The sequence below is a fragment of the Poecile atricapillus genome, chromosome 8 (genome assembly GCF_030490865.1).
Source record: "Poecile atricapillus isolate bPoeAtr1 chromosome 8, bPoeAtr1.hap1, whole genome shotgun sequence".
Lineage (NCBI taxonomy): Eukaryota > Metazoa > Chordata > Aves > Passeriformes > Paridae > Poecile > Poecile atricapillus.
Genome location: NC_081256.1, coordinates 2,700,739 through 2,711,770, shown reverse-complemented (window position 1 = coordinate 2,711,770; position 11,032 = coordinate 2,700,739). Strand labels below are relative to the sequence as shown.

Sequence of the window (11,032 nt, the reverse complement as noted above, 5' to 3'; positions counted from 1 at the left end):
TGAGCGGTGCTACCTCTCCCCTCCACCGCCCGCTCCCACGCCAGGGCCCCGGAGGAGGCCAGAGGAGCTCGCTGCTCCCGCAGAGCCTCGGCCGGGCCCGGCCTGAGTCCCCGCCGCTTCCCCTGCCTCTGGCATCCCCGCTGAGGCCTGAGGCCTCGCGTTCCCCCGGTGCACGGAGCAGTGGCGGCTCCACTCGCAGCGACCCCACTTTCTGCCGAGCCCCTCGGCCGCTTCACCGCTCGCAGCGCCCTCCCCGCCTGGGGAGCAGGGCCGGGGGGCTCAGCAGGGCCCCAGGATGGGCCGGCGGGTTCCCCAGAGCCCTTCTGCCCTTCTGTCCCCGCCGAGCGGCAGAGATGCCAGCAGTCCCCACGTCTCGCATTGCTTTCTGTGACCAGCCAGGAGGCTGCCGCTTCCTGCCGTGCAGGGGAGCAGTCCCTGGTAGAAGGGAGAGCGCCGGGCCCCCGGGCAAGGGCAAGTGCCAGGCCCCTGGCTGCGGAGCGGAGTGCCAGCCCCGTTAGCGGGTTTCACCCCCGGCAGCCCTGTCCGCATCCCCGCTGCTGCCGGGGGGCCGCAGGCCCGCTCCAGGCCGGAGCGGAGCCGCTGGAGCCGGGCCGGCAGCGGGCGGGGGCCGCCTCGCATGGCCCATCCTGAGCCCCAGGCCCTCAGGGCTCGCTGCCGACCAGGACGGGCAGGGTCGGAGCGAAGCCCAGGCCGCTCCCGCAGGCACCGGCCCGGCGAGGGAAGAGAGACCCGCCTGCGGCTCCCGGGCCCGATGGGGCTCAGGCCCCTTCGTAGCGTGGCCGGGCCAGCCTCGGGGCGACACGGCAGCGCTCTTTTCCTTCCACGACCACGGCTCCGAAACGAAAACGGAGCCAGGGTCCGGCACAGCCCCAGGCGCTGCCCCGCGGCCCCGGGCCGGGCACACGGGCGAGGTGCCGGCAGCTGCCCGGCCCGGAGCCGAGGCGCTCCCGGGCCTGCGGAACCAACGCAACGGGCCCCGAACCTGCTCGGTGCCCCGGACACCAGGAGCTCTCCGCCGGTGCCTGGCGGGGCCAATGGAGCCCCCAGCAGGGTTCCCGCAGGCCAGCCCCGTGCGGAGCCCCGGGCAGGAGCGGTGCCCAGAGCCCCGGGCAGGAGCGGTGCCCAGAGCCCCGGGCAGGAGCGGTGCCCAGAGCCCCGGGCAGGAGCGGTGCCCAGAGCCCCGGGCAGGAGCAGTGCCCAGAGCCCCGGGCAGGAGCGGTGCTCACAGCCCCGGGCAGGAGCGGTGCCCAGAGCCCCGGGCAGGAGCGGTGCCCAGAGCCCCGGGCAGGAGCGGTGCCCAGAGCCCCGGGCAGGAGCGGTGCTCACAGCCCCGGGCAGGAGCGGTGCCCAGAGCCCCGGGCAGGAGCGGTGCTCACAGCCCCGGGCAGGAGCGGTGCCCAGAGCCCCGGGCAGGAGCGGTGCCCAGAGCCCCGGGCAGGAGCGGTGCTCACAGCCCCGGGCAGGAGCGGTGCTCACAGCCCAGGCCGGGAGCGGTGCAGCCCAGGCCGGGAGCGGTGCCCGCAGCCCCGGGCAGGAGCAGTGAAGCCCAGGCCGGGAGCGGTGCCCGCAGCCCCGGGCAGCCACAGCGCACAGCGCCCGCCCCGCTCCCCGCGCCGCTTCCCCATCCCCAACGCGGAGGAGCGGAGTGAAATAAAACGATATGGAAAGAAGGAAAGGCATTTTATTGGAGACTTTACAATGCTAGAAAGTACAATAAAAGTGCTAGTTCATTCTAGAAAAGTTGGTCCCAAAATGGTACTATGCCACAGCTTCTATCTATTTGTTTACACAAACATTTACAAAATCGCTACGAACTGGCCCCTGTTTTGAAATCGCTATTTTTTTCCACATTAATCTATGTAAAATTGAAGGATCGAAACCTTTTAAGAAAAAGGGTGAACATTCAAAAGCAGAACCTACCGGAAAAATCCATTTTGGGCCAGGTTTGGGGGCAAAAAAACTGCAGATAGTTTAAACTTTCATTATTAATAATAATATGCTCACAGAAAAATATCCCAATTTACAGGAAAGCGTCTCTCTCTTTTTTTTTTCTTTTAATAACATCAAAATATTTTTTTTTGACCTGTATAAAATTACGTTTAAGACCTCAGAGGACGTTGTCTCCTTTAAAAAATATATTTACCGCAGCCGAAACGTGCCACGAGTGACCCTGGCGGGTTCTGTTTGTCGGTTTCTATTAACCAGCAATATCGCACATCTGCTGTTACAGCAGTCCCCACGTAAAGTACTTTTTTAACGACAAGCCACAGCTCGGAAGAAGCGCAGTGCTTTGCAGAGCGAGGAAGAAGACAGAGGGGATGAAGAGAAGGAGGAAGACGAACAACACGGGCACACGGTGGTGTTTAGGCCCCGCCAGCCCCGCACCGCACGCGTGAAAATGCCTCCGCTATTTACAAATCTCCGCTTTACTCTCCCCATGGCTGAGCCCGAAAAGATTTCGGCAGAATTACAAAGGAGCATAATTTTGAGGGCTGAACAGCCAATTTTTGATTAGATGCATTTCCGCCCCCCACCAATAAAAAAAAACAAAACAAAAAACAAAAACCCGAAAAAAAACCCATACAGAAAACAACAACAACAAAAAAAACCAAACCAAAACAAAATAAAACAAAAAACAACCAAAGCAAACAAACCGAAACCAAAAAAACTCCCACCAAACCCAGCAACTCACAAAGCCACACAGACGAGCAGAGAAACTCCCGGTGAATCCCCGCTCGGCCGGAGCCAGGCGGCCGGAGCAGCCCCGAGGGGAAGCCCCACACTTACACTGCCTTCTTCTCACGGAGGGACGGCTCCTACACTGACACTACACGCGGGGAAAGGCTGCTATTTCCCCACGGCGAGAGTTTGGGCACAGAGAGAGGGAAGTCCGTGGCTAGAGAAGAGGAGGAGAGCCACGGAGCGCAGGGGAACGCGACGGGGTAGGAGAGGGGCAGCGGGGCCGGTGCATTTCTGTGACGGCGGCTGGCCGGAGCATCCCTAGATGTCTATGCGGGAGTGCAGGGCGCTGTGTTTGCTGTCATGCTCCCAGTACGAACAGTGCATCATGGACAGCTCGGCGGGCTGGCGGGCGCAGGCAAACTGGAGGCCGGCTCCGTTTGCCGCCGGGGCCGCGGGCGGCGCAGGGCTGGCCGGGCTCAGCTGCTGGGGGTGGTGGGCGTGCGGGTGGTGGTGGTGGTGGCCCATGCCGTTGTAGGAGTTCACCATGCTGGGCAGCGCCATGCTCTGCACCCTCGAGTAGGGGCTGTAGGACGCCGGGCCCGAGAGTCCTTTCACATTGACGGGGCTGACGTTCCCACCAGACATCTGGCAGGACGTGTAGGGCATGGGCGCGGGGGGCTGCGCCAGCGGCCACGAGTTGTTCATGAAGGTGGACTGCAAGTACTTGGGCGGGGACAGGTAGCCGTAGCTGTCGGGGCCGAAGAGAGTCTTGCCAGGCTGGAAGTGGGTCGGAGGCGGTCGGAAAGGCCGTTTCATCCGTCGTCTCCTGCGGTAGTTGCCCTTCTCGAACATGTCCTCGCAGGCGGGGTCCAGGGTCCAGTAGTTGCCCTTGCGCTCGCCGCCGCCTTCCCGGGGCACCTTGATGAAGCACTCGTTGAGGCTGAGGTTGTGGCGGATGCTGTTCTGCCAGCCTTTCTTGTTCTTCTCGTAGAAAGGGAACTTGCTGATGATGTACTGGTAGATCCCGGACAGCGTGAGCCTCTTCTCCGCGCTCTCCCGAATGGCCATGGCGATCAGGGCCACGTAGGAATAGGGGGGCTTCTGCGACGGGTCCGGCTTCTCGGGGCCCTTGTCCGAGCTCAGCTCCTCTTTGCCCCGATCCGGCTCCTTGCTGCCGCCGGTGTCATGAGCCAGCAGCGCCACCGTGTCCTCCTCTCCGTCCGGGTAGTTGCTCATCATGGTGCCCCGCGCCCGCCGCCCGTGGCGTCCAGCGCCGCGCGGTGCGGAGCGCTGCCCGCTGCACGGAGCCCGCTGCCGGCGGCCGTCCCGCTCCGCTCCGCTCCGCTCCGCGCTGGCCGGGACGGGGCCGAAGCCGGAGTCGAAGCCGGGACCCGGACGGGGATCGGGAGGAGCCTCTCGCGGCGCCGCTAGTCCGTGCAGCGCGGCGGCGGCGGCGTCCCTGCCCCCGCGGGCTCCGCTCCCCTCTGCCGCGGCGGCCGGGCTCTTTTCTGATTTGTATGGGCCCGGCCGAGTTCCGCTTTCGTCAGGAGCCCGCTCCCCTATCGCGGCCGAGCCGCTGGGCACGGCCGAGTTCAGGCTGCAGTCACGGCGCAGCGCTCAGCCCCGCGCACACGCGGCCCGACGTGGCCCCGCGGAGCGGAGCGGAACCGCCCCGGCCCGGCCGCGCCGCCGGGGGCGGGGGGAGGCGGGGGGCGGTGTCCGGGGGGCGCTGGGGGAGCCTCCGCCGCCCACCCCGGAGCCCGGCGGGGCCGCGCTCCCCTCCCGCCCGGCGCTGGGTGCGAAGGGGTGTGCCCGCGGCGCTCGCCCTGCCACGGCGGCTTGTCACACGTCCAGCCGCACACGCGGTCGCGTTTATATGTCTTGGCCGCGGGCCCCGCCAACCGATCGCGCCCGGGGAGCACAAGGAGGGCTCTCGCCGCTCCCTGCAAGTTGGTTCTTGCGGCTCTTATTTGCGGAAGGCAGAAAGCAAAAGGTGTCGGGTCGCTCCTTCTCCCTCCCCGCAGAGTACACGCGGGTCCCCAGCGCGGCTGCGAGGCTGACAGGAGCCTCGAGAGCCGGGGCAGGGTGGCGAGACGGGGGATGACAAACCGGGCAGCTTTCCTGCTCCTTCCTCTGGAGGGCTTCGTCTTATTTCACACTGTTCCTGGAGTAGAATATGTGGCACTGACATTCCCCTCTCCTTCCCCTCTCCTGCCTTCAGGCAGAGCCTCCCCGAGCAGCAGACAGGCAGCGTCAGCTGGCCCGAGCGCAAGAGATGCCGCTGTAACAAACCGGTGTCCGGGATGTAACAAACCTGTGTCCCGGGCTGTAACAAACCGGTGTCCCGGGCTGTAACAAACCGGTGTCCCGGGCTGTAACAAACCGGTGTCCCGGCTGTAACAAACCGGTGTCCTGGGCTGTAACAAACCGGTGTCCTGGGCTGTAACATACCGGTGTCCCGGGCTGTAACAAACCGGTGTCCCGGGCTGTAACAAACCGGTGTCCTGGGCTGTAACATACCGGTGGCCCGGCTGTAACGAGCCGGTGTCCCGGCTGTAACAAGCCGGTGTCCCGGGCTGTAACAAGCCGGTGTCCCGGGCTGCTGAAGCACGGGTACCGCGGCAGGATTTTACACCGGTTTATAGCGGACTCCTCGCTCCTGTCCCGGCAGCGGGGCACACCGGCCCCGTTTGACCCCTGAGCCTTTCCAGCAGACGAGGCTGCCACCGGCAGCAGCAGGAGCCGGGTCCGGTTCCGCAGGGCCGGGACCACCTGAGCAGGAACCTCCCCGGCCGTGCCAGGAGCATTTCGGGCTGCCCAAAGCCGCCCTGGGAGCAGCTGCACGCTCGCCTGGGCTCCCGCAGCTCTGCCCGCCGGCAGCTCACGGCCCTCGGACTCACTCCTGCCTTTCTGGCACGCGAATGTGCTTTGTCCCGACGATTTTAAATGCGACGTCGATTTTCGTAACCAAGCGTGAGCCCGGGAGCCTGGCAGCTCCCGAACGTGCGTTCCCGGGGAAGCCGGCCTCTCCCGTCGGGGCGCCCAGGGCTTCGGTGGCCCATGAGAGGATTTCTGCTTCCCCTGCCCGGCTACGGGTTCCTGCTCCCCTACCCGGGACAGTCTAAGATGTAGAAACGTATTTTAACCGAGAAATAAATTCGCTCTTCGAGGAACTATTATATATATATATATATATAATATATTTCTATATGTCCCAGTTAGAACACGTTTCTGCATCTTCGCCTAGAGCCATATAACCAATCCCTTATCTCCCGTCGGCGGTGGAACGTGTGTCCCAGAAGCCGCGCTGTGTGATTTCGGTCCCAGAAAGGAGGCTCATTTATTCCCGCACGCCGCTCCCGGGCACAAACGAAACGGGGAAGGGATGAGGCCCACAGGAGAGACCCTCTCCAGGGTTCCCCTCCCCGGGCAGCCCCCGGCGGCTCCCCCGCGGTTCGCTCCGCGCAGGGCGACGCAGCAGCCGGAGCCAGCTGTGCCTCGCCGTCGGGGCCGGGGCTGCCGGGCTCCCCAGGGCCGGGGAGAGCTCCTTTCTGCCGGCCACCCATGCTGCTCCCGGCGCTCCCCCTCGCAGGCATTTCCGCGGCGAGGGCCGGTGCAGGTGTAGCAGCACGGCCGCGTGTGTCATCACCTCCCCAAATGGCACATTCCTCCCTTCTCACTCCTAAACCGGGGCTCCTTGGCGGGGCTCGCTCGCTCCGAAGGACATTTGACATCCGAGGGTCTTGTTTGGGTTTTTTTGACAGCCCCACCAGGCGCGATTTCGGATGAACACCAGGGCAGAAGCTCAGGCCAGCGCTGGGAGCGGCGGTCGGGCGGAGCAGCAAAGGTGAGCGCGCAGCCCCGTGTGCGGCTACTTGAACGCTTGACACAAGGGCAGGCAGGGGCTGTCGGGCTCTCCCCTCTCCCCTTTCGTAATTAAGCCCTTTTTGGGACATGAAACAACTACCTGAAAGCGCAGGAACACGCCCCTGGCAGCTGTCCGCTGTAGCAGCGGTAAGCAGAGAGCTGAGGGTTTATCGGCACCCACGGAAATGTCGCGGCCAGGGGAATGCAAGCGACGGGGACGGGCAGCGAGCAGAGGAGCGCGGAGAGCCCCTTCGGGAGAAGGAGCGGGGATCCCGGCACGGCCCCGGGGAGCGGCCCGGGCCGCCCGTGCCCCGGCTGAGCCCGCCCTGCCCGGGGCGCTCTCGGGGCCGCTCTCGGGGCCGGGCAGCAGCCGGACGAACGCGGACAGGGAGAGAGCAGAAGGAGCCAGCGGAGCCGCTCCCGACCCCGTCCTGCAGCCGCTCGCCGGGAAGCAGGAGGGGAATTAGCAATGGAGAGGGCTCACAGTGCCGTGCCGGTGTCCCGGCCTGCTGAGGCGGGGAAAGGGCTCTCGCCTTCTGCACACGAGGGCAGAACAGCCCCGGCCGCGGCCCGGCTCCGGTGCGGAGAAGCCGGGAGGGAGGCGGGCAGAGCGGGACTCAATCCCGGCCGCTCAACCCCGCTAAGAGAGGCGACCCGAGAGACTCAACAAACTGCGGCTTCGCCGCTAGCGATCCGGACCGGGTTCCAGTTCCCGAAGGGAGCACAGAGCCCCCGGTACGGCCCCGGGGCGGTGGCCCCGGAGCGCTCAGCCCGGCCGGAGGGGACACGGGACACGGGGCCACCCCCGCGTCTGGCCCCGGCAGCCCGGACGAGGATTCCCTCGAAAGCCGTGCTGAAGCGCCGATAAGACCCGAGTAGCCCGAGTGCTTTGGGTTTTCTTTTCTACTCACCCTCCTCAGGCAGCAGAACCTACAAGGTCTGGGGTCGGTTTGCTTGAAAATGCGGCAGCCTTCCTCTCCCAAAGGTTGTCTTTTTTTTTTTTTTTTTTTTCTCTTTTTCTCTTGGCGAGGAAACGTGTCTCCGGCGGGGAGCGCCGGTCCGCCCCTGGCTCGGAGAGCCCCGCTCCCGTTCGGCTCCTGCCGGCACCGGGGCAGGGCTCTCGCCCCCCGCACCGCCGGGGACCGGCCGGTCCGCCCTGCGGCTCCTGCTCCGTTCCGCTGCCCGGCTCCCGGGGCCCGAGACGCGGCCGGAGCCCCGGAAGGAATCACCTTTCGGGACTGTGGAGCCCGCTGGGGCCGTGCCGGCACAGCCCGCGTTCATTCGGCTCCACACGGATGTGAAATCCGCCCCAGGCGTGCCTTGTTCCCGTTTTCCTGAGGAACGGGACCCGCGGCGGAGCGGGGCTCCGGGAGCCGGGGAGCGCCGGGCGCTCTCGGTCCCCGCTCCGTCCCCCCAGCGCTTCTCCTTCCCTCGGCACAGCCCGCAGAGCGGCCGCGACAAGGCACTCACCATTTCAAGTATTCCTAGTTTTTCTCTCTCTATATATTTATTTTAATGTTGTTTTCCCAGGTACTACCGGTCTTTAAGATCGTGGAGTATTTTTCCCCATAACAAACCCAGAAAAATTAGGGTTCGTGTTAAAAGCGGCGTGCGCGGATCTGTCTCACACCAGGGCGCTCATGAGAGTTAACGAAATGTACTGCGGGAAATAAACTATTCTGTTCTCAACAAGAATTCATCAGATTGAATCTGTTCAAAGGCTGCGAGGAGGGCGTTTTCCCGAGGTACGGGCGCGGGAGCTCCGTGGCCCCTCGGGCGGAGGGAGCGGAGCTGCCCCGGGACGCGGCTGCCCCGGTGCCCGCAGCTCGGAGCGGGCCGGCCCCGCTTCCTCTCCCGAGCCCGTTTCTCTCCCTTTCTAAACCACAGCAAGAGGCAGGGCTCGAACCTGGAGGTGCTTTTGTCGGCACAGCACCGATGACAAGGAATAAAAACTTTGCGACCTCAAGGCAACAATTATGTGAGACGAAACTGCGTGCGTGTCTCTGCCCTTAGACCCTAAACTCTCTCTCGGAAAAACTGGCGTTTTAAAAACCTCACCTCTCACTTGGTCTGCAAATCACCTCGCTCATCTAGGGGCACCACAAACACAGTTCCGCTATCCCCTCTGTTCAGGGTTCCCAGCAGCACAGTCCCCAGCATTTCATAAACGCTCTTTAATTCCATTACTCAGGGTGTGATGCCAGCACAAGGAAATATTCACCTGGAAAGTGTCTTCTTCTGCTTGAATGAGTCTCATTGTCAAAACCCCGAGCATATATAGGTGCCTATATGTTTTGCAGTGGAGAATTTAGTTTCTCATTTATACTGTACAGCTAAAAATTTTGGTAGCTTCAGGCTTGTTTTTACAAGCTCCCAGCTGTACAAGGATTTCTGTTTTTACAGGAAAAACTAAGCAATCCGTAGACCATGATGGCTGTACATCCATAATGTGAGCTTCATGAGGAACAGAGCAACTTTTTTATGATCTGGACTGAAATCACATTGAATAAAAGCCCATCTAACAGAGCCTGAGGGGCAGAGTTACAAATGGGCTCAATTCTCTACCAAATCCAACGGGAGTGAAAGGTTTTAGCATCCACAGAGTAGATTTCCCCCTTTCAGCTGATACTCTGAAGATATTTTCATGATCCCATTTAATTTTGAGCCTGGTCCTGCTGTCTCAATATCAAGGAAATCTATCTCACGAGAAAAGACAGCCCCAGCCCTTTTCCCTCATCTGTTCCTGCTTCCCATCTTTCCTCTTCTCAGCTTCTCTTCTGTAGCCTGAGCCCGAGTCTTCACTCCAGTATATTTGTTTATGCTTAGAGAACAGGCCTACAGGAAAACAAACTCTGTATTTCACCCCACCATTTGGTAGTTCCTTTCTTTCATCTGGAAACACAGCCTGATCCAGGGAAGGTTCCTGAATTCACACAACCGGTTCCATGATGAAATGCAAACAGTTTCTTGCGGTATTAAATGGCAGCCCGCAGCAGAGTTCAGGTTGCCTGTTATGGATTCAGCAGTCAGGGCTCTGCAGGATAATCCTGTGCTGCTGCCATCCTGCAGTTCGTGGCCTACAGCAACGCTGCTGAATGCTGCAAATAAAAACAAACAAGGCAGCCTCTGCTTTTTAGACAGAGCAGAAATTATGTCTTTTTAGGAAGCTCGAAGCAAAGATCGTTTGTATCAGTCTGACAGCCTCAAAAGCAAGCTGCTCTTCCTAGCACTTCAAAATTGATGCTTATTTTTCTACGAAGTGTGGGGAGGGGGAAAGAAGAAGGATAAAAAACCCAAACCATAAATACAAGTCCACTCATGTCCAGATCACCCCGAAGTTGCAAATTAATAACATTGTACAACAAAATTAGAGCCAAAGCAGGCGTCTCCCATTGTTGCTGTAGAGATACACAGCTTATCAGATCATTTTTAGGTAATAAAATATTTGTGTGCTTGTTTAGACCATTTGAAAATTGCTTAGCTAAATATTGAAGTAAGGAAAATTATACAAATTTCAGCTTTTTTTGAAAAAAAGAAACTTCAAGAAAAAAATCTTCCAACCAACCATAGACATCAACAAAAATTTGTTTTCTATTACTTCTCTGAGAATGTGGGTCCCAAACTGCAGCCATGATGAATTAACATAATCTCTCTGAATTTATTTAATCTACCCACTTTGCTGTGGGAGTTTTTGGGGATACTCCTGCTCTCTCTGCTGTCGGAGGGCTGGCCAGCTGGGGACATGCTTGCACACGTTTGCAGCTCTGCTGATTTCAGTTTCAGCTCCTGCTGACTCACTCACACCGCTGTGTTTGGGCAGCGTCTGCGGACTGAGAATTCAAGTTTTGTCTTTAGCAGCTCCCTGAGAATTTGTGTGAGGCATGGTCAGTGCTCTGTGTCCCCTCTCTGCAGGCTCCTGCAGAGGTGCTGCCCTGGGACAAAGCCAGCCAGACACGGCCACGTGCTGGAAAATCCGTGTGCACACTCACACTTTGCCATCTACATTGTGACCATCAAAGTCACGCTCCTCTTCCATTTCTGAGCAATGCAGAAGCGGCTGAACTCGGTTAAAGCTGAGTTGTCATGTCCCAGGGTCTTCCAGAACTTGCAGAAGGGGCTGTATCAGCCAGGAACAGGGTGCTTTTGTTTTAAATAACCTGTCCACACCGGGAATGTGTGTGGATATTACCCACCTAAACAATTTGTGAATAACTCTCTGTACACACAAGCCTCTCCCCTCCTGCTTGCTGAAGAGAAGCCCTGGCTGCAGCACCCAGAGAACGCCCTGCCAGATCCAGGGGGCACAGTTATGGTGAGGGAGGGCTGCCAGGAGCTCCTTCCCCCTCTCCCAAACCTGAAGGCTTCAGGAGGAGCACACCAACTGCACCTGTAAAGCTGCTCCTTTTTCCTTCTTCCCGGTCAGGGTGGTGCACTTGACAAAGCTTTCCCTCCTAACTCTAGC

General features: G+C 60.5%; 1 protein-coding gene across 1 annotated transcript; it reads right to left on the bottom strand.

The window, feature by feature from the left end:
- Positions 1–1,922: 1,922 nt before the first annotated feature.
- FOXL2 (forkhead box L2) lies at positions 1,923–4,192 on the bottom strand. The gene has a single exon (XM_058844068.1). It carries the CDS (start codon positions 3,940–3,942, stop codon positions 3,022–3,024), a length of 921 nt encoding a protein of 306 aa, XP_058700051.1. The 5' UTR covers positions 3,943–4,192; the 3' UTR covers positions 1,923–3,021.
- Between the last annotated feature and the right edge of the window lie 6,840 nt (positions 4,193–11,032).